Raw genomic sequence first — 23,864 nt, forward strand, 5'->3', positions numbered from 1 at the left:
CTTACCTTTGGCATGGAGCTACATCAGGCCACGGGAAAGGTCACTTTTTTCCTAATATGCACAAAGGAACAAAGGCAGTGCAAAGCAGCAGTCCTGCCTTCTAGAAGACCCTAAGCCAACTGCAGTGAAACTAGGGCTGAAGCAGGCACTACCTCCGTCATAGAGGAGCTTGTGGTCTGAAGCTGTAATTGCCAAGTGAGATGATGACACATGGAAGGTGCTCAATGAATGGTACATATATAGTCAGGACAACAGATACTGCAGAAAAGTACAATGTCCTGAGAGTTGGCCACAGAAAGGCGTCCAGCAGAAGGGGTTATTTCAAGCCTGGCCTTGAAAGGTGGAGAGGATTTAGATAAGTACAAGGGGGGGAACTACATGAGCAAAAACTTGGGAGAGGGGGTTCCTTTCCCAGGTCAGACTGGTTAAATCGGAAGCTTCCTGTAGGAAAGAAGAGGCAGGTATAGTTGAAGAGACAGGGAGAGTTCAGATTTTAGAGGTTCTGGAATCGCTGGGACAACTCAACAGATCAAGTGAAGCCTTCAGAAAATCTGTTAATCCAGTGGGAGAAAGGATAATCTTTTCAAGGGATGATTTTCGGAACAACTGGATATCCACATATATTTTTTTTATAAATAAAAAATTTATTTATTATATTTAAATGATCTCTACACCCAACATGGGACTCGAACTCACAGCCTTGAGATCAAGAGTCGCATACTCTCCTGACTGAGTTAGCCAGGTACCCCTGGATATGTATATGTAAAAGTGAACTTCAACCATTGCTTCACGCTACACATAAAAACTAACTCAGAAGCATAAACATAAAACTTCTAGAAGAAAACATAGGAGAAAATTTTTGCTATCTTGAGGTAGGCAAAGATTTTTTTTAATTTTTTTTTAATGTTTATTTATTTCTGAGACAGAGAGAGACAGAGCATGAGTGAGGGACGGGCATTCAGAAAGGGGGACACAGAATCCGAAGCATTCTGTCGTCACAGAGCCCAAAGCGGGGCTCGAACTCAAAGATCGCGAGATCATGACCTGAGCGGAAGCTGGACGCTCAACCGACTGAGCCACCCAGGCGCCCCGGCAAAGATTTTTTCTAGATAGAACACAGGAAACACTAATCTTAACAGAAAAAAAGTGATAAATTAGACTAAAATTTTAATTTCTGCTTTTTGAAAAATGCATTTAAGAAAATGAGAAGGGAGGGGCAGCTGACTGGCTTGGTGGGTAAAGCATACTACTCTTTGTCTCTGGGTTGTGAGTTCGAGCCCCATGTTAAGTGTAAAGATTACTTTAAAAAACTAAAATCTTTTTTTTTTTTTTTTTTTGAGAACGAGAGAGAGAGAGAGAGAGAGAGCACATGAGCAGGGGAGGGGGAAAGGAAGAGGGAGAGAGACAATCTTAAGCAGGCTCCATCCATGCCCAGCATGGATTGCGACGTGGGGCTCCATCTCACAACAGTGAGATCATGACCTGAGCCGAAATCAAGAGTCAGTCGCTTAACCAACTGAGTCACCCAGGCGCCCCTACACCTCAATAAAGTTGACTTTAAAAGAAAAAAACCCTCAAGAGCAGCATCATCGTATAGCAATAAAAGAATTGAAAGGAACCTAAATGTTGAAGAAAATGGATAATCAGTCATCACATATTCACTAAATGGAAAACTACATAGCAGCAAAATTGGATGAACCAGATTGAGCATACACATCAGTACAAAGTTCACAAACACACAACTGAGTGGAAAAAAAAAAACAAAACAGGTTCCAGAAGAATACATGCAGTATGATTTTTATTTAAAGTTTTATCACAAGTAAAGCAACTCCCTACAATTTCTCAAAGATCCATACTTATGTGATAAATGCATGAAGAAGAGCATGGGAATGATAAACACTAAATTCAGGAGAGCAGTTATCTGGGGGAGGAGAGGGCAGGCAGGAAGGAGTACACAGGGGGCTTCAAACAGGACTGATCAATGTTTGTATTTCTTAAGCTGAGTGGAGGGTACATGGGTGGTCCTTATACTATCCTTTATGTTGTTTAATGTGTCTTAACAAAAACTCTACACCTGGAGTCAGGAAAGAGTTTGGCTGGTATCAGGAGCTCTGAGCCTAGGTCCCAATTTGTCCCTGGATGTCATTTGTCCCTGGATGTCATCAAGGTGTTCCACTGTGGTAAAGTCACTTCTCTCAGGATGAGACACAAGAGCATCATTATGGACAGGAAAGGAAGGATTTGTACCGGGCATCAAGGGGGAGGCCCTGAGAGGAACTGGCACTTGGAGGGAAATAATGCACCTGTGCCTCCTTCCTTTGCTTCTCCAGCTGCAGTGAACTGCAAGCTGACCCCAGAGCTCGGTGGGGGCCCGAAGGTGAGGATGGGGGTGTGTAGGGGATGGGTTCAGGGTGGGCACAGCTGCAGGAAGCAGGGCAAGGGGAGAGGGGTGCTCGGCGGTGTCGAGTGCAGACACTGCCCGCGGGGCCCACACGCGGCTGAGCCCAGCAGTGAATACTCAACCTCAGGTTGCACACGGGCTCTCAGCCGCTACTGACTGAGGTCACCGCACTGCGTGGCCCACCCCAGCGAGGGGCCATTTCTTTCTAGAGACTCTCTGAGGGGACTGGGTTCCTGGAGCAAGGGTGCTGAGGTCTAGGGGCACTGCTTTGAGAGCCACGCAAGAGAGGCTTCCAGTTATGGCTCACTGGGTGCCAGGGGACACACGCTTCCATCTCCAGTAATATAAACTACTGCCCTAATGTAATGCACAGGCAAAAAGTGACCGACCTAAGGTCACACTGCAGGTGACTGGAACTTACTCCTTGCATATAGTTGGGCAAGCTACTTAACCTGTTTGGGTCCAAGGTGTGGTGTGTGTGTCTGTGTATCTGGAAGACACCATACCAAAGTATTTGTTTTGTGTGATGAGATTATGGGTGATTTTGATTGTTTCCTTTAACTTACTATAATTTCTAGTTTGTTGTTTTATAATGAATATGTATATATTTTGTTATTTAAAACCGGGAGAGTAATAGTACACAGGGTTGTTGGGAAGGTTAAAGGAGAGGATGAAAAGCACAGAACACAAACTCTAGATTACAGTGTTTTCTCCATAAATGTGAATTCTCCCTGCTCACCCTTCCCTCCTATACTTTCTTTCCCTTGTGGTATTGGAGACTCTGGTCCCCAGACCTCAGCTGGGGAGGAAGGAATTGATGGAAGGAGTCACACTGGCTGTGTGACTTTGGGTAAATCACTTAACCTCCCTGAGTTTCTTACTTTGCAAAATGGGAAGAGTAACACTGATCTCAAAGGAAGTTTTCAAGGACTGTATGACATACAAGATGGAAAACTTCCTGATAAGTGCCTGCAAGAAGAATAAGACTGTATGACATACAATATGGAAAACTTCCTGATACTTAGTAGGTCTACAATAAGTGCCTGCAAGAAGAATAAGCATTACAGTAGGAGGTAGGCCAGAAAAACTAAAGGAGTTTAGCATATGGTCCACAGAGCCCAGGGGGTCCGTGGTTAGAGTTCAGGGCGGGGTGGGGGGGGGGTGGGGGGGTAGTCTATGAACCTGGAATGAAAAAAAATTACATCCTGTTTTCACTAACCTCTAATTGGAATTTAGCATTTCTTTCTGTCATGCAGGTAAGGAACAAGCCCCAGTACTATTTATCAGTACCTGTGACTTTGTCACCAATAGAAATCCTAGATAGTTTTGTATTGCATTGCAGTAGCAATATCTTGAAATACTATTTACACTCATTCACCACCTCAAAATTACAATAGTTAATAGACCAATCTCTAGATCTTGCTTTTTAATGTTTAAAAAAGACACAAAATAAATATTTCGATAATGATCCTATATAACTAGTATTCTTGTTATCCTAAGTAATTTACTCTTTGTAGTTAAAAATATTCTTCCAGGGGGGCGCCTGGGTGGCTCAGTCGGTTAAGCGTCCGACTTCAGCTCAGGTCACGATCTCGCGGTCTGTGAGTTCGAGCCCCGCGTCGGGCTCTGGGCTGATGGCTCAGAGCCTGGAGCCTGCTTCCGATTCTGTGTCTCCCTCTCTCTCTGCCCCTCCCCTGTTCATGCTCTGTCTCTCTCTGTCTCAAAAATAAATAAAAACATTAAGAAAAAAAAGAATATAAAAAAAAAAATATTCTTCCAGGAGCGCCTGGGTGGCTCAGTCGGTTGGGTGTCCAACTTCCACTCAGGTCACAATCTCACAGTTTGTGAGTTCGAGCCCTTTGTCGGGCTCTGTGCTGACAGTTCAGAGCCTGGAGCTTGCTTCGGATTCTGTGTCTCCCTCTCTCTCTGACCCTCCCCAGCTCACACTCTGTCTCTTTCTCTCCCTCAAAAATAAACATTAAAAAAAATTTTTTTAATAGTCTTCTGAATGGGGGGGGGTGGTCTATAAGTCTTCATCAGACCACTAAAGGAACCCTTGGATAAACAGACACGTTTATCATGTTTATCAATGCCTGGGCCATTGGCTGCTGTGTGACATTGGGTTTGTTATTTCTCAGGGGCACAATCATCCCTGCTTGGCTCATCCCACAGGGTTGTTGGGAGGAACAAATTAATTCTTGGCTGGAAAAGTTTTCTGGAAACTGTTGGCAGCTTCACAATTTTCCCAAAAGTCAGAGTACAGTCCTTTTTACCTTTCAGTTAAACCTCTCTCCTTTCCACGGGATTCCACTCCACCCCCTTTACTTTCCATCTGATAAATAAAGAGGTCAAAGTGCACCTTCATTAGTGTATGCCATCCAGCTCCCAGTTTGCAGAGATCCATAGCTCAGTGGAAATGTTTTCTGGGGGATAATAACGATTCCCTCCAGTTTTCACATTTGACCTTATAGTGACCCTTGAGGACACTACCCCTTCCAAAATTATTCTTCTGTCCTTCAGATGGTGACCCCTCTGTGGCCATGGTCCCTACATTTCCCCTTTCACTGCTCTGTCCTATGATCATCTGTGTGACTCCCCCACCATACTGTGTTTCTCAAGGGCAGACCCAGATCTGACCCCCTCAGGGACTCCAGTGTTCAGGTCAAAAGCATGGCACACAGGGGCACCTGGGTGGCTTAGCCGGTTAAGCATCCGACTTCAGCTCAGGTCATGATCTTGTGCTTCGTGGGTTTGAGCCCCGCATTGGGCTCTGTGCTGACAGTTCAGAGCCTGGAACCTGCTTCAGATTCTGTGTCGCCCTCTCTCTCTGGCACTCCCCCACTTGCCCTCTGTCTCTCTCCCTCTCAAAAATAAATAAACATTAAAAAGCATGGCACACATTAGCGTCTTAGAAGCTGGCCTAGATGAAGAAAGGTGACCTGAAACACAGAAAAACCAGGGAAGGAGTAGAGCTAGGGCTTGAACCCAGGTCACCTGATGCCCATGATATATCCCCCATATACCCAAAGCAAGGGATGGAGGAACTGAGGAGTTTCAAGGCATCACAATAACTATTTCCTCCTCTACCCACTCCTGTGAAAAATGAAAAGAGCTAAAGATCTTGTAATCTTGAGTTAGCCCCTGCCCATCTGTCCAGTGGGAGGTGTCAGATTCAGTGGCTTTCAAGCCTTTTTGACCTGATTCAAAGTAAGAAATGCATTTTACATTGTGATCTGGTCCATAATGCATACATACATATGTAACTGAAAGAGACATTTTATGAAAGAACACTTAGTTTTACTATCTGCAGTGCACTTTTTCTATTCTGTTCAATTATTATTATTTTTTAAACCTTGCTGTGACTCAGTAACTGGTTACATGCCCCACAAGTCTTTTTCAACCCCAATACCCTGTGTCTAGCTGAATGGGCATGATTCGCAAATAAAATAGGACAGCTAAAGCTCAGGAGTCTCTAGTCCTGGATCAGTGTGATTGGGCAAAGCTGTGTAACTCTCAGAGCCTCAGTTTCCCCAGTGTACCCTGAGAGGACAGACAGGCAATTCCTAAGGGCCACATATGGTTCCTTTAGTCTGTGGTTCCCTGATCCTAGTGAGAATGTTGCTCTTGTAATCTATAAATAACTTCTGAGAGTAGAAAGGTGTGTTGGCTTTGCTTCCTGGCAGGGGCGGGGGTGGGAGGGTTGGGGGGGGGGGGTGGAATTATAATTTGGGACATTGTGTAGCTCCCCTGTCCTAGGCCAGTATGGCAGGGAGTCTGATCAGGGTGTGAACAAGTCAGTACATAAATTAGCTGCTCAAGGAAGGCAGAGACAGGCAAGGAAGTCAGAGGATGAAGATATTTAAAAGTCCACTGGAGGGGCACCTGGGTGGCTCAGTTGGTTAAGTGTTGGACTTTGGCTCAGGTCATAAATCTCGTGCTTCATGGATTCCAGCCCCCGGTCGGGTTCTGTGCTGACAGTATGGGGCCTGGAGCCTGCTTTGGGTTCTGTGTCTCCCTCTCTCTCTGCTCCTCCCCTGCTCGCTCTGTCTCTCTCTCTCTCAAATGAATAAACCAAAATGATTTTTTTTTTAAGTCCACTGGAAAAGAGGCGCACTGGAAAAGAACAAGGGCTTGGGGACTAGACAGACCCAGGTTAAAATCTCAGGGTTTGAGGACTGGGGGAAACGACCTCTATGGCGCTTAGCTCTCATTTATAAAGTGGGTTTGAAAATCTCTGGCCCTCCGGGTTGGTGTGACGGTTAAGTAGTGTACGAATCATCCCACACTGACGCTACTGAGGGGTCGCGGAGGCGCGCACTAGCCTGGAACTGCCCTGAGACTGCCGGCGTCGAGCACAGTGCCCAGCACCAGGCGGGTGCCCAAGCGCCAAGTGTGGAATCCACGGCGGTGGCTTCCATGCCCACCCTGGACTTGTGTTGTCTGAGCACCCAGCACCCCCGTGCATAACCTGGGAACGCAGCAGGGCAGGTAGGGGAAGTGCGGGCACAGACCCGCGCCCAGGAGGCTCCCCCGGGCTGCTCCCACCTCCCGGCTCCGCCAGTCGCCCTCCCATCCGGCCCCCCCAACCCCCGCCCCGCGCTCGCGCTCGGGCTCCGGGTCCCGCCCCGCTTCCAGCCGCTCTCCACTCCCACCGCTCCTCCGCCCTCCTCCTCCCTCTCCTCTTCCTCCTCCACGCCCCTCCCGCTGCGCCCGTCCGCGTACCTGGCTGCCTCTCTGGGTCCTCGGGGAGTCTAGAGCTCTAACCGCTGCGTTTGCGCGCCTCTCGCCGCGTCTCTCCCTGTCTCGCTGCTTCTCTCCCTGTCTCGCTGCTTCTCTCCGCTTATTTCTCCCTCAGTCTCTGTCTTTCTCAGGCTCGGTGTTGTCTCCGTTCGTCCCTCGCCCAGCCGTCTGGTGGCCCGAGGTGGCAGCGGGCCCGGCGCGGGGCGCGATGAGCGGCGCCTGCACGAGCTACGTGAGCGCCGAGCAGGAGGTGGTGCGTGGCTTCAGCTGCCCGCGGCCGGGGGGCGAGGCGGCCGCCGTCTTCTGCTGCGGCTTCCGCGACCACAAGTACTGCTGCGACGACCCGCACAGCTTCTTTCCCTACGAGCACAGCTACATGTGGTGGCTCAGGTACCGGCCGGCCGTGGCCCTAACCCCAGCTAGAACCCCACTCCAGCCCTAGCCCCTTCGCCGCACCCTCGGCCCAGCGCGGGCTAAACCCTGAGCCCTCACCCAAATGCCCACCCCGACATCAGCATGGACCCCACCGGCCCTTTAGCCCTTCAGGCCCAATCCTGACCTTTGCTCTCATCCCGTCACCAACCCAACTCCCTCAGTAACCTCTTCCTCCATTCAGATCTAAGCTTGAACCTCACCCCAACTCCATCCCTACTCCCAACGTCATACTCCACCACCTTCAAACCAGCCCCAGATTACATACCAACCCTCTTCCTGACACCACACTCTCTTCTCCCACAATCACTGGAAACCCAAACTCCACCCTCATTCAAATGCAAACCAGGGTCCCCATCCTAACATCAGCTCGACATCTTCCCTGACTTTACCCACTGCGAAATACTGATCACCAGACCCAACCTCCCCCTGAATCCTCCAGGCAACCCACCTCAGCTCTTCTTCCCAACCCTGACTCCAAACATGGTCCAGCCCTACACCCAGACCTCAGCCCCAAGTCCTACTCCTCATCTCATACTATATCCCTAGTCAATCCCAGCCCAGTCCAGGTTCAACTCTTTCTTCCCCCTCATATTTACTTATTCTTTCATCTACCCCTTACTGAGCACTTAGTTGTGCCAGGCCCTGGAGTGGGTACTGGGGATGTACTCCACTCCTGAGCTAAAGCAGAAGACCAAGGGATTAGAGATGCCTCCAAGTTCATCAGTGGCACAATGCTACAGCAGAAGCCAGCTCAGGCTATATTAATAGAAGTGTAATTTGGGTGGATCCCCACTCGTAGGACCTTAGTTTCCCTGCCTGTTCAGGGGAGGGGGTGGGTAGGACAGCACTGACATTCCTGGAGCCTAAGTGTGGTGCTGAGAGGGCAACGGGTCTCAGTGTCTCTCTGTCTCTAAAGGCCTCACCCAGAAAATAGGACGTGATCCTGAGCCTGCTCTGGAAAACAGACATCAGCAAAAATGGCGTGGGCCATCTCAGTAGATAGTGATTTTTTTCTGTTCCTGCAGGTATGTGACCGGAGGCTGCATACCCTCTGGGTGGGAAAGGACAGTCTGCTGCAGAACCCATTCTGAGCCTCTGTCTTTGCATCTATCAAATGAAGAGCATGATAAATGATTGCCCCAATTTCTGACTTGGACCAAATGAGATAGAGGTGAAATCAACTTGGCATATGCCACTGACAATTACAGATACCACTTTTTGTAGACTGATTAATCTGTAATTCTGAAACCATTTTCAGATGGCCAAGTTTTCTGATCCTGCACATTTGGCTGCTGTCTGTAACCTGAGGAATTATACTAATTTATTCTCTATTCCCCCATATATTCATTCATTCCTTATAGCCTTTGCTTTGTGCCTGGTGCAATGCTAGGCAATAGTGACACAGAAATCAATTATTCCCTGCCCCTGAGGAGCTCATAGTCCATTCAGAGAGATATGTCATGCACCTAGAGTATAACAATGGAGGATTTGCTGAAGACTGAGTGTACTTAGCACTGAGCTGGGTGCTGAAATATGTCAGTGCTGACCTCCCTTTGAGGTATAGAGACAGTATAGAACTTTGGGGATGATTAGAAGGCTGTCCAAACCTTGGCTTTGTCACTTAATAGCTATGTGAATTAGGGCAATTACCTCTGAGTGGTATTTTTTTTTTTAAGTTTATTTATTTATTTATTTATTTATTTATTTATTTATTTATTTATTAGTAATCTCTACATCCAACATGGGGCTCGAACTCATGACCCCAAGTCACATACTGCTCTGACTGAGCCAGCCAGGCGCCCCTCTGAGTCTCTTTTTTCATCTTCAAAATAGCAATAGGAATACCTATCTCGTTGAATTGTTGTGAGGATTTAGTGAAATAAAATAATGCATGTGAGAGTGACTAATACATATTGCAGATGTTCAGTAAAAGGAGGTTTCTTTCCCTGGTTCATAGGTTGGGAAAGTGAAGCTTGGAGTATCGAAGTGAATTGTCCAAGACCATCTAGCAATGTATTGGCAGACTGAGGTTTAAAGAACAGTACCTAGGATCAACCAAGAGTTAGATGAATTCACACATTCACAACCCTGGCACATCTTTTCTCCAGTTTACAGATGAGAAAACTTCCAAGGAGCTAAGTTCCTATCTGGGAATGCCCTAGTGAGAGCAAGTGGCAGAGCTGGGATGAAAACTCAGGCCTGTCTGGACCCACGTCCAGGTCTGTCCTGTGGCACAACTGTTTAAATCTAGCCTGGCTTTCTCATAACCCGCTCTACTCAGATCATTTGAAAAGATACTCACTGACCCTCCAATTCTGTGACCTCAAGAGCAGTTGAAAGGTTTAGCGTGCAGGGCTGACTCTTCCTAGGCTTGGACATAATGTGGTTCATAAACATCACAGACAGTTGCAAAGTGGAGGAGAGGAACTGAGGGTCCCCAGGACATCCAGGTAATCAGTGTGCTCTAACCCCTGAAACAACCCTCTGGTGTGCTCCACAGAGCCCTACCATAGCAGGGTGGAGACCTTGTTTGGCTCTAGACTCCATTTGGCCTTTTTCATGAAAGTTGGCCCTCAAAAACATAAAAATCTCCAGGTAAACAACTGTTTCCTTGTATAGTGCTCAAGGAGAATTGCTGTCTTTAAAAGTGTGTCTCAGGAAGTGAAGACTCCCTGTGGAGAAGCAGCTGGTGCTATCACATGTCTGGTCCACTTTCCAAACACCCTCTATCAGTAGCTCCATATTTTTTTTTTAAACCAGAATGTGAGCCAAAAGACAGCAGCCTTGCAGCAGGACAGAACTGGGTGTCAGGCACTGGATATACACCACCTCATTTAATCTTTATGGACACCTGGTGAGAAAGGAACCTTTACAAATAAAGAAAATGAAAGTCAAGAGATGCAGGACTTTTCAGTTTACATGTGACAGAACCCAGATTTGAACTTAGAACTGCCCGACTCAAAAACCCTACCAAATGCTAGACTACCCCTCCAATTCTTTCCTAGAGGACACAGTGTGATCTTTCAGACTTGTAGATCTGTGCAATCCTACAAGGCTAGCAGCTCTTCAGCTTCCCACCCAGGGCAGGAAACTCCAACTTCATTGAAAAGTGTACTTATCCAGGTGTTCTTCACAAACCTGTGCAATAATAGAGAGCTTACCACCTCTTGAGGCGGTGCATTCACCTGGGGACAATGCTAATCATTTGAAGTTCATCTTATACCAACCACAGATTTCCCCCTTAGAGCTTCCCCTGGCATTCCTGACTCTATCCTTGGGGGCAGGTTCCTCTATTCCCAGACAGACCATCAGAGACAGTGCCCGCTCCCTGACTGGCTGCTAATCTAGGATGTATTCCCCCAGCTCTCTCACCCATTCTTCAAAGGGCCCTACTTTTATTTATTTATTTATTTATTTATTTATTTATTTATTTAAAAAATATTTTTAATGTTTATTTATTTTTGACAGAGAGAGACAGAGCATGAGCAGAGGAGGGGCAGAGAGAGAGGGAGACACAGAATCTGAAGCAGGCTCCAGGCTCTGAGCTGTCAGCCCAGAGCCCGACGCAGGGCCTGAACTCACAGACCGCGAGATCATGACCTGAGCCGAAGCCGGACACTCAACCGACTGAACCACCCAAGCGCCCCAGGACCCTACTTTTAGAGGTGGCCACAGATGTCCCATGGAAAGTATAGGGTCCCAACTGGAGCACAAGCCTTCCTTATAAACAGTGAGCATATCTCAAAAGAGGAAATAATGTTTAATTAAAGTACTTATGAGAACCAAAAGGTACTGCATGTTCACTGTGGAAAATGTGGAAGGGACAAGAGAAACAAAAAAGGAAAGAAATCATGGGAGATCAGGTGTCTTAGCTTGGATTCCCCCCAAAGACTCAGATACAAGAATTTGAGGTCAAGTAGTTTATATGGAAAGGCATCCTAGAAAACATGGGTAGACGGTGGGGGAGAGAGGCGGGGAAGGGTAGGAGCAAACAATGGTGTGTCACCACTGAGGGTCACAGGAGCTTAAACCTGCTGAACTCTGCCAGCCATTGCAGAAATTATACCTCAGAGTCATCCCACCTGAGGACCAGGAATTTATATACCAGTTTATATACCACAGTATATAGGGAATATATGCCAGGGAATCTGTGTATCAGGGTATTTATATACCAATTTCTGTCAGTCACTGGTTGTGTGCTGATGGGAGAAGGGAGGCATTAATTTTCCTGTACTTATGACCTGCTTGATGTACAGACGAAGACTGTTCTGGCCCAAGAAAGCTTTCAGGCAAAAGGATGCAGATGCTGGCATTTGAAACTCTGGCCAGAATATTCTATAATTATAAGACCAAATGGGACATAGACAGGACATCCACAGCCTGCGCTACACCCAGAGAGAGCCTGTTAGCAATTTGATGTATTTCTACCCGACCTTACAGATGTATAATTATGTAAATGTTTATGTTTATTTAAGTTGGCATTATGCTATATATTTAGTAGTGTGTCCTAGTCTTTTCACTTAACATTTTCCCATCAGAATTTATTCTTGACCTTAAATAATATTTGAAAATATGTTTTTAATGGCTCTATATGATTCCACTGCAGGGTGTTCAATAATTTATTTAGCCAGGGGCACCGGGGTGGCTCAGTCTGTTAAGTGTCCGACTCTTGGTTTCACGTCGGGTCATGATCTCATGGCTTGTGGGTTCGAGCCCCGCATCTCAGAGCAGAGCCTGCTTGGGACTCTCTCTCTCTCCCTCTCTCTGCCCCTCCTCCCCTCCCCCAAAATAAATAAATAAACTTAAAAGTAATAATTGACTAAATAATTTATTTAGCCATGGTGAGGTGAAGGAACAGCAGTGAGGAGATATTCTAGATGTGGAATCCACACTGGTGCAATGACCCACTGGAGGCTGGGTCAGAAATTACTTTGAGGCTGGAAGGACAGCTGATTTTTAACTAAGGCTTACTCTTTGTCTTGATTTTTTAAGAAACAGCATCGTGGGGAGGGCTCTTTAAGACCATCTCCAGCTCCCTGGGGTGGAAGCAGGTTGAAGAAAGTAGGGAGGGAAGGCGAACAGAAGAAGGGGAATACATACTGAGTCCCAACTACGTGGTTGCACTGAAGCATGTCATGTTACATGTATGGTGAGTACTTGGCGTATAGCTAATGCTCTTTCTCATGCTTAGGTGCAGAAAGTCTGAGACAAGTAGAGACAGAACAAAAGCTGAAGCCAGCTGATTCCTATAATATCTACAATACTTCGCATCTAACAGGCTGCCTCCCAAGTCCCTTCCCGACACTCAGCTCCCTCCTGTCTTCTCTCCCCAGTATTGGAGCCCTTGTGGGCCTGTCCATAGCAGCAGTGGTTCTCCTGGCCTTCATTGTCACTGCCTGTGTGCTCTGTTACCTGTTCATCAGCTCAAAGCCCCACACGAAGTTGGACCCAGGCTTAAGCTTACAGCCTACAGGTAAGAAATAGGCCTCAGGATTTCTGTGTATTGAACAGGCTAGCACCTTTACAGAGGGGAGATATTTAGAAGTGACGTACGAAATATTTGCTTCACGAGTGTTCCTAGAATATCCTGAAGCAGCAACACGTTTTTTAAGAGGGTCATGATCTGAACATTTTCATCCGAAGCTCTTCATGTGCTCAATGTTTATCAAAATAATTTGATATAGTCAAGATTCTATTTGTCACACAAAGATTAATCCATCTTGTGGATTTGCTAAGATAATGTTTTCATTCTAGCCTTAGAGAGTGAAAACTGATTTTAATATTGTCCCAAAATAGAATTAATAAGAAAAACTGAGTTTGTTCAGAAATTAAATAGTTATTTTTCGATAATCTGAATTTTTGGACTACCCCTTCCTTCATTAGCACAGGCCATCTAAAGCCTCAAAGGCCCCCTGCCCAAAAAAACAGTATTGCTTTTTCATAAGTCTTTATTGCACACATTTTTACGACCTCTGCAAGGTACTATGAAAGATACAAGTCCCTACTGGCAAATGATCTTTCTGTATGGTTTGGCAAACAACACTCAAAATGAGTATTATTATCTCCGCTTTATAGATGAGATGAGAGATGAGAGAGTCGAGGCTAAGACAGATTAGATGACTTAACTCAAAGTGTCACAGCCAATAAATGGTAAGGGTGAGTGGATGCCTGGCTGGCTCAGTTGGTAGAGCATGTGACTTTTGATACTGGGGTCCTGAGGTCAAGCCCCACGTTAGGTGGACAGCCTACTTTAAAAAAATAAATTGAAAAAAATTTTTTAAAAGGTAAGGCTGAAATTCAGCTCATGTTTTTCTACCTTAAATCATGCTCTTCTGCCCACCCAAACAAGAGTAGATTTGAATGAGTGCTGAGTTAGCAAAGTTGTTGGTTGGGTAAAAGGAGGAAAGGCATTCCAGGTTAGAGTAAATAATGGGTAAAAGTGTGTGGGCAATTCTGAGTAAGAGCTATGCAGTGACTGGTTCATTTATCACAGGGCCCCATAGGAAATAAGGCCAGGCAGGACCTGAGGAATTTAAGCTAAGCAGAAGCAAGGGCAGCAATTATCAGGGACGTAGAAAGGGGCGGAGTAGCTAACTTTCAGAAGAAGATAGAGGGTTTTTTCAGTTGTAAAAGATTAATTTTCCAACTTAACAACTTATGCAACAAACAACAGCACAAGAACCCTTCTCCGAACCTGATGACAATGAATAATCCTGCTGCTGCTGAGCAATGAAAAGCAGAAGGGATGAGGGTGGAAGGATTCTTCTGGCTCCCCTTGTAGTCAGGAATATGGGAGGCAGTGGCAGGGAATAGGAAGAAAGCCCTGAGCCTAGATCCAGACAGCTCAGGGAGACCAGAGACAGCCCAGGCTTCAACTTTTCCAGAGAAAGATCAGAGAAGTTAATGAAAGGCATGAAAGAAACTATCTCATGAGATATAGCATGTATGTAGATAGGAAGGCTCAATATCATAGACATATCAGATCTTAAAAAATTAATCTATAAATAAAAATCCCAACAAAATGTTTCATGGAATTTGTCAAATTAGTTCTAAAATTAATGTAGAAGAGTAAAGGGAGAGACTAAACAAAACAATTTTGGAAAAGAAAGAAGAGGGGCACCTGGGTGGCTCATTCAGGTGAGCATCCGACTCTTGGTTTTGGTTCAGGTCATGATCTTATGGTTCGTGAGTTCAAGCCCCACATTAGGCTCTGTGCTAACAGCTTGGAGTCTGGAGCCTGCTTTAGATTCTGTGTCTCCCTCTCGCTGTGCCCCTTCCCTGCTCACACTCTGTCTCTCTCTCTCTTAAAAATAAATAAACAGTAAAAAATTAAAAAAAAAAAAAAGGGAAAAGAAAGAGACGAGGGACTTACCCTATCAGATAACAGACATTTTAAGAAGATATATTGTCTGCTTGATATTGGCACAGCAATTAACAGACAGAATTAGCAATGCAGTGCTAATTTGTACATTTGCCCCCCAGGGACATTTGGCAATGTCTGGAGACATTTTTGGTTGTTCCAACTGGGGAAGGTATCTCTTGATAGAGACCAGGGATGCTGTTAAACATCCTACAATACAGAGGACAACACTCCACAACAAAGAGTTATGCAACCCAAAATTAAATAGTGCCAATGTTGAAAAACCCTAGATTTAAAAAGAGTCCAGAAACAGACTTATTAAAATGTAGGAATTTGAATTAAACACTTAAAAAAATTTTCTTAAATAAGGGAAAAATTGGCAAATTTGCCTTCATCAAATCCAAATAGACATGAAATAAAAATAAGATAAAAGTGGGATGCCTGAGTGTCTCAGTCAGTTAAGCGTCCAACTCTCGGTTTTGGCTCAGGTCATGATCTCACAGTTTTGTGAGTTCAAGCCCTGTGTCAGGCTCTGCACTGGCAGCGTGCAGCCTGCTTGGGATTCTGTCTCTTCCCCTCTCTCTCTGCCCCTCCCCTGCTCATGCTCTCTCTGTCTCTCTCAAAATAAATAAATGAACTTACAAAAATTGTTTTTAAAAAGACAAAAGACATTATAAATAACATTACAAAACAAGTGGTGGACTGCAAAGTTATTAGAAACATAAAAATAAATACACACATATAGACAATCCTCATTATTCACAGATTTGATATTTGTGAAATTGTGTACTTGCTAAAATTTATCTGTAACCTCAAAATCAATACTTACAGTGTTTTTGAGGTCATTTGTGGATGTGGACATGTGCAGAGCAGCAAAAAGTTTGAGTTGCCCATCACGCACATACCCAGCTGAGGTTAAACAAGGCTACACTCTGCCTTCTTGTTTTCAGCTCTCATACTGTAAACAAGTATATATTTAGTGCCATGTTTTTTGCATTTTTGTGATTTTTGTTAATTTCACTGTTTAAAATGCCCCCCAAATATAGTGCCAAAGTATTATTGTCTACTGTTCCTAAGCATAAGAAGGCTGCTGTGCCCTGTGGAGAAAACACATGTGTTTTAAACTTTGTTTTGGCAGGAGTTATAATGCTGTTGGTCATGAGTTCAATGTTAATGAATCAACAATGTATATTAAATAATGTGTCTTCAAACAGAAACACACACAAAATAAATTCATGTATTGGTCAGATGACAAAACTGTTGTGACCAGAGGCTCACAGGAACCTAACCTAGCATTTCCCCAGGAGCAATGATTCAGTATTCATTAATTCAGTGTTTGTGATGACTTTATAGAATATAACTACTGCGGGGTGCCTGGGTGGCTCAGTCAGTTGAGTGTCTGACTCTTGATTTTGGCTCAGGTCATGATCTTGTGGTTGTGGGACCAAGCCCCGCATCAGGATCTGCACTGACAGTACAGAGCCTGCTTGGGATTCTCTCTCTCTCTCTCTCTCTCTCTCTCTCTCTCTGCCCCTCCTCTGCTTCTGCTCTCAGTCTCTCTCAAAATAAACAAATTTAAAAAAATAAATGTTAAGAAAAGAGTATAACTACTGTGAATTATGAGAATCAACTATATATAAAGTAGAGGCGAGGTTGATATCCAGAATATACAGGCACATCTTTAAACAAATGAGAAAAACATAATCTACAAAAAAAGAAATTCAAATGCTCAGTACACATGAAAAGATGCTCAGCCTTACTAATAATCAGAAGAGTGCAGTTTAAGAATGAAGTAACTTTTAAAAACAATTACATTGGCGGGCCCCTGGTTGGCTCAGTCAGAAGAGCATGTGACTCTTGATCTCGGGGTTGTGAGTTCAAGCCCCACATTGGGGGTAGAGATTACTAAAAAAATAAATAAATAAACTTAAAAAAATCAATTACACTGGCAAAAGTCCAAAAATGGATCATATTAATAGTGAGAAGTTCAGGTGTGAGGAATTGATCCTGTCATATGCGACTGGTAAGAGAATAACTTGGACAACCACTTTGTGGAGCAACTTGGCAATATCTATTGAAACTAAAAAAATTAAAAAAAAAATATATATATATATACACACACATCCTATACTCCATAATTCCACTGTAATTATCTGCCTTAGAGAAATAGTTGCACTAGGAGGGGCTTGTAAAGATAGATCCATGATAACTTGTTATAATTAGAAACAAACTAAATGTCCATCAGTAGAGGAATAATGAAATATGATATCACAGTTAAAAGGAATGAACTAGCTCTAAATACACCATCTCATTTGCTCTTCACATAACTGGGCAGAGCACAGATCTTATTGCTATCCATTTTACAGATGAGGATTTTACAGACTGAGGCCCAGCGTCACCTAGTGAGTGAGTGACAGAACCAACTCAACCTCCACCCTCCTTCCTCTCCTTATCCCTGTGCCATCAAAGGGAAGTCCTCACCATGTGCCAGACACTGAAACTTTATGTGCACTCTCTCATCTAATTTTCCCAAATGGGTTAATGATTATCACCCCTTTTACAGATGTGAACACCAGGTCTCAGAGAGGTTAGATGACTGGCCCAAGGATTTACAGCTTGTAAACTGTAGAACTGGAATTCAAATACATGTGTCTTTCTGCCTCCCAAGTCCTACTCTTTCTGTGTTGCCAGGCCAGGTGTGTGAGGTGTTCCTGCTTGTGACCTGCTTCTCTTACCTCTCCTTGTTTTATCCCCCAAACCTTTCTGACTCAAAGGAGATATAGTTCATTCTTTGGCCGTGTGAATGAAAACCACCCTCCTACTTTTCACTGCTCAGCCACCAGGTAGATTATTCAGTCCCTAGGGTTTGAGGCAGTTGTGTTCTTGCTTTTTGCTGCTGCTGCTTCTTCTTCTTCTTCTTCTTCTTCTTCTTCTTCTTCTTTTAAGATTTTATTTTTGAGTAATCTCTACACCCAATGTGGGGCTTGAACTCACAACACTGAGATCAAGGGTCACATGCTCTAACAGAGTGAGACAGCCATGCGTCCCTTGCTTATTTTTAAGATGGAAAATGCATTTCCTGACCTTTTATTAAGTGATAGCTTTCAGCTCTCTCTGCATTTTGCCCAAACTCAACTCTTAGCTCCTCCCCTTCTTCATTAAGTGCTATGCTCTCCTTCCTCTGAATGCACAGTGTTTAACCAGGAGCTTCTCATTTCTCCAGCATCTGAGACAGTTTAAAAAAAAAAATTAATGTTTGGGGCGCCTGGGTGGCGCAGTCGGTTAAGCGTCCGACTTCAGCCAGGTCACGATCTCGCGGTCCGTGAGTTCGAGCCCCGCGTCAGGCTCTGGGCTGATGGCTCAGAGCCTGGAGCCTGTTTCCGATTCTGTGTCTCCCTCTCTCTCTGCCCCTCCCCCGTTCATGCTCTGTCTCTCTCTGTCCCAAAAAAATAAATAAATGTTGAAAAAAAAAAATTAAAAAAAATAAAAAAATAAAAAAAATAAAAAAATAAAAAAAATTAATGTTTATTTATTTTTGAGAGAGAGACAGAACATGAGTGGAGGAAGGGCAGAGAGAGAGGGAAACACAGAATCCAAAGTAGGCTCCAGGCTTTGAGCTGTCAGGACAGAGCCCAACATAGGGCTTGAACCCATGAAACGTGAGATCATGACCTGAACTGAAGTCAGATGCTTAACTGACTGAGCCACTCAGACACCCCATCTGCATCTGAGACAGTTTATAAGCCCACTATCTTTTTTTTTTTTTTAATTTTTTTTTTTCTAACGTTTATTTATTTTTGGGACAGAGAGAGACAGAGCATGAACGGGGGAGGGGCAGAGAGAGAGGGAGGCACAGAATCGGAAACAGGCTCCAGGCTCTGAGCCATCAGCCCAGAGCCCGACGCGGGGCTCGAACTCACGGACCGCGAGATCATGACCTGAGCCGAAGTCGGACGTATAAGCCCAGTATCTTACATTCATCAGAGCTTTACCCTTCACAAAGAAAGACTTTTCACTTCTGTCTCCCTCTCTGGTAGGACATGTGGAGAGATCATCAGCCCCATTTTACAGCAGAAGGAACCAAGGCTTAGCCAAGGGAAGTGAATTAGCCAAGTCCACACAGCTAGTGAGCTTGTGTTGCTGAGGTATCAAGCCCAATCTCCCAGACTCTAAAGACTACGATTATTGCACTGTATCTTGGGGCCATGATATCTGACTATGGGGACACGGGCAGTGTAGGGAGTGAGAACCTTAGTAAGAGCACAGTGGGAATGGACCTGAGTTTCTGAAAATAGGTTCTTTCTGCTGCTCAGGCATTCTGTACTATCCCATCACACCCACACCAATCCCATCACCCAAACTCAGGATGCAACAAAGACCGTAACTTTCTTACTCTGGTACTTTGTGAGGAACTAGCTTGATCAGAAGGGTGACTGAGTTCCTACTGTTGTGCTAGGTGCTATGCTTTAAACACCTTATCCCATTTAACCAGCTCAACTACTCTGCCAAGTGGTTATTATCAACCCTATTTTGCAGATGAGGTGAATGAGGTAAGTGTAGAGGTGATATTCCGACCTAGGTACGTTTAGTAAGAGACAAAAAAAAGGGGGGGGAAATGAGAGACAAGAGTTCAATTTTCCCTCTAAAAGGTGTTGGTGGGAGATCATTAATCAGCCATTCTCATCATCCATCAGCTTGGTGTTTTCATAAAGTTAAACATACACTTACTATATGTATTAGTTTCCTACAGCCCCTGTAACAAATGACCACAAACTTGGTGGCTTAGCATAACAGAAATGTATTAATTATCTCACATTCCAAATCAGTTTCACTAGATTGAAATCAAAGGCTCCAGGGGAGAATCTATTCCCTGCCTTGTCCAGTTTCTGGTGACTGCCAGCATTCCTTTGCTTGTAGCTGTATCACTCCAATCACACACTCTACATGTGTCTTCACATCACTCTGCGTGTGTCCATCTCCCTCTGCCTTTCTCTTATAAAGGCAGTTGTGTTGGCATTTAGGGCCCACCCAGATAATTCAGGATAATATCCTCATCTCAAAACCCTTAATTTTATCACATCTGCAAAACTTTACCATATAAGGTAACATTCACAGGTTCCAGAGATTAGGACCTGATATCTTTGGGGGCCACCATTCAGCCCACTATACCATACAAATCAGCAATCACACTCCTAGGTGTTTATCCTAGAGAAATGAAAATGTATGTCTGCACAAAGCCTATACATGAATGTTCATAGCAGCTTTATTTGTAATTGATGAAAACTAGAAAAAACTCAGATGTCCTTCAATGAGCAGATGGTACAACTATACAATGGCACATATGCAGCCATAAAAAGGAATGCACTATTGATACGCACAACAATTAAATGGATCTCAAGGGTATTATGTCAAATAAAAAAAGCCAATCTCAAAAGGTGGTATACTATATACTTCTATTTATATAACACTTCTGGAATGACAAAATTATAGTAATGGAGAAAAGGTTGGTGGTTACCAGGAGTTAGGTTTAGGAGGAAGGTCTGACTATAAAGACATAGCATGAAGAAGTTTTTTCTGTGGTAATGAAACAGTTCTTTATCCTGACTGTGGCAGTGATTATATAACTATGTATGTGATAAACTCTGATAGTACCATACACCAAAAAAAAAAAAAAAAAAAAAGTACATATAAAAACTGGTAAAAATTGAACAGGATTTGTAGTTTAGTTCATCATATTGTATCCATGTCAGTCTCCTAGTTTTGAAGTTATTCTGTGGTTATTTAAGATTTTACCATTGGGGAAAGCTAGGTGAAGGGTAAACTGCAACTCTCTACTATTTTTGTAACTTCTTATGAGTCTTAAATTAGTTAAAAAATAGAAAGGTCAAAAGAAAACAAAGGAAATCTATTGGCTCTGTGGGTGAGAAGTCCAAAAGTCAGGTGGGCTTTCTGGATGGTTTGAATAGAAGTTCACTATGTCCTTAGGCTTGTGTCTCCATCCTCTAAGATTCTCTCGGCTCTACCCTCTATTTTGTGTTGGCTTACTCCTCAGGCTGACTTTTCTTATGGTAGTAAGTTGACTACCAGCAGTCCCTGGGACCACTAGCTTTTTGTTTCCTTCTAGCCAGGAGAAGAAAGAGGGAACTATCCCTTCTTTCCAGGGGGAAGGTGTGAGCTCTACTCTTACTGGACCATTAAGGTCATGTGTCCAACCCTAAACCAATCACTGTGCCCAGGGAAATGCTATGCACCCACTGCCAATCCATGTGGCAAAAGAATGGGATTACCCGATTGGCTCAGACCACCCAGGCCCCACAACTGGAGCTGGGATGGGGCCAATACCACCCAAATATAATTGCTATTAACAGGTGGGAAGAGGTGGGATGTATGTTAGGTAGCCAACTCCAATGTCCAATACAACCTCCTTCTTGAAACTCACTCTTCCCTTAGTTTTGAAGGCATCATTCTTCCTGGACATCCCCCATCAGTGGGTCTTTTAAAGCATAGGTGTTTTCTAGACAGATAAGGTATAAAATGTCATTCCAAGCAGAAGACATAGCATAAGCAAAAAACCAGAGATGTGAAGGAATGAAACTGTTTAGGGAACAATGAAAACCTTGGTAACCCAAAGTGTAGAATTCTTAAGGGAAGGGTGAGAGTAATGAAGCTAAAGAGAAGGGGGATTGGGCCAGTATATGAAGAGCCTTGAATACGACCCCAAGGACGCAGGTAATGGGAAGACATTGAAGGCTTTTGAGAAAAAACAGTACGTGGACTCACTTGACTTTAGAAAGCTCTCTCTGGCCACAAACTAGAGGATAGATTGGAGGGGGTCTAACTGGAAGCTGTTCCACTGGTCTAGGAGGAAGAAGATGTGACTGAGGGTGGTGGCCTTGAAGATGTAAAGAAATGGGTGAATATGGAAGATGGTGATTGGTGGAATCTGCAGGACTCACATTTCTGGCTTGAATACTTGATACACTTTTTTTTTTTTTTTTTTTTTTTAGTAATCTCTACCTCCAACATGGGGCTCGAACCCACAACCCCAAGATCAAAAGCCACCTGCCCTACCAACTGAGCCAGCCAGGTGCCCCTGAACACTTGATGCACTTTTTATTCAAAAAAGCAGGAATGCTCAATTGTGTCAAATGCTCCTGATAAGTCAAGGGAGATAAGGATTTGTAAGTGACCATGGGATTTAGTGACAAAACATTTTGAGGCAAGTTGGGGGAAGTACCTAAGTCAATTACAGCAGAATAAGTCATGAATGGGAAATAGGGAATACTAAGGCCAAGTGAGCCTCCTTTCAAGCTCATATATAAGAAGAGAGAATAAAGCAGTAGCTGAAGAGAGTCGTGGAATCTATTCTTAAAGAAGAGAATAATGTATCTTTTAAAATTTTCCAGCACTTCTCTGCATGCTAGCTATGTAGTCAGCCTGTATCTTCATCTATAAAATGAGTTTTCAGTAGTACCTATCTTATGGGTTTATGGTCAAGGTCAAGTCTTCATTTTTCCTAACAATTGTTTGTTGTCCGTCTCCCCGAGTAGACTTTAACTTCATTAGAAACACTGATAGCTCAGGGCGCCTGGGTGGCTCAGTCGGTTAAGTGTCCGACTTTGGCTCAGGTCATGATCTCACGGTCCGTGAGTTTGAGCCCTGTGTCGGGCTCTGTGCTGATAGCTCAGAGCCTGGAGCCTGTTTCAGATTCCGTGTCTCCCTCTCTCTCTGCCCCTCCCCTGTTCATGCTCTGTCTCTCTCTGTCTCAAAAATAAATAAATGTTAAAAAAAAAAAATTAAAAAAAAAAAAGAAACACTAATAGCTCCTAGTGAATGATGTAGTATGTTGTTAATAAATATTTGTTAAGCAAATGATGAATTTAAGACTATAAGCATAGTCCTACCCCAGGTAAGCACTCAGGGAAGTTAGCCAGGGTGTATGGGACTGTGGGGGAGGAAGGTCTGCATGAGGAAACCCCATACCTTCAGCCTGCTGTTTTCCAGACCCCAAGGAGGAGGCGCCCCCTGACTGCCAAGGTGGGAATACAGGCACTTTGATGGAAGTGCCAGGAGTGAGCGCTCTTGGGCAGAATCACCCTTTCCTGAACCCATGGCTGGACTGCAATGAGGAGCAGGCTATGGACCCCAAGTGCTTTCTCCAGCACTGCTTCATGGCCACAGTGACTGTCAGCGACATTCCAGGCAGCCCTGAGGAGGCCCCTGTCCCAAATCTAGACCCACGTGGACCAGCCCCATAAACATCGAATAAATGTCTCTACATCATCCTTTTCTGGAGCCTCTTTTCCATAAAAGATGGGGGTGGGGATGATCAAAGGGACCTTGGAGTCCAGTGGGATACATGAGGGCTTTCCCCAGAAATCCCACCCAGGCCTTGCTTTGCACCCATTTATATTGCTGTGCCTGGACTACTGTGGGCCAAAGACAGTTTAGACATGAGTCCCAGAGAAATGGTCGGTAATAACTCCATGCAATCAGAGGGAAGCTTGAGGCCTCTGGAGGCTCAGAGGAGCCCCTTACCCAACTTAGGGAGCAAGAGAAGTCTGACTTGGTCTTCCTGTCACAGAGCAGGTATACCTAGGATGCTCCGGAAAGATGGCTGGGACCCAGAAGCGGGTGACTTCTACCTCTCCTGCAGCTCTGCCCCAAGGAACAGAATGAGAGGGAGTATAGAGTACACGGGGCCCAGCCACATTTAATATCATTTAATTTCTTAGTTGGATGAAAGAGTGAATAAACAAGAGAGGGAATGTATGGTTAACAGACTGAACACAGGCTGCACAGTGTAGACGCAGCCACCTCCTGTCCTCATGTGGTCTTGATAAAGTCCCTAACTCTCCCTGAGCCTCAGTTCCCTTGCTGGGTTATGGTGAGTGTTCAATGGGATGATGGTTATGTTCTGCCTTCATA

General features: G+C 44.5%; 1 protein-coding gene across 1 annotated transcript; it reads left to right on the forward strand.

The window, feature by feature from the left end:
- The first annotated feature begins 7,349 nt into the window (after positions 1 to 7,349).
- On the forward strand, positions 7,350 to 23,219 carry SHISAL2A (shisa like 2A). Its single transcript, XM_025912621.2, has 3 exons — positions 7,350 to 7,531; positions 12,910 to 13,049; positions 22,941 to 23,219. Exons 1-3 carry the CDS (start codon positions 7,350 to 7,352, stop codon positions 23,192 to 23,194), a joined length of 576 nt encoding a protein of 191 aa, XP_025768406.1. The 3' UTR covers positions 23,195 to 23,219.
- The last annotated feature ends 645 nt before the right edge of the window (positions 23,220 to 23,864 follow it).

The sequence above is a fragment of the Puma concolor genome, chromosome C1 (genome assembly GCF_028749965.1).
Source record: "Puma concolor isolate L17-30 chromosome C1, mPumCon1.1.hap2, whole genome shotgun sequence".
In the NCBI taxonomy this organism is placed as follows: Eukaryota; Metazoa; Chordata; class Mammalia; order Carnivora; family Felidae; genus Puma; species Puma concolor.

Bases quoted from the DNA above. Each gene is read 5' to 3' on its own strand.
- SHISAL2A (XM_025912621.2), top strand. From the start codon at position 7,350: ATGAGCGGCGCCTGCACGAGCTACGTGAGCGCCGAGCAGGAGGTGGTG. The intron at 7,532-12,909 runs GTACCGGCCGGC...TTCTCTCCCCAG, and splicing joins AGCTACATGTGGTGGCTCAG to TATTGGAGCCCTTGTGGGCC. The intron at 13,050-22,940 runs GTAAGAAATAGG...GCTGTTTTCCAG, and splicing joins CTTAAGCTTACAGCCTACAG to ACCCCAAGGAGGAGGCGCCC.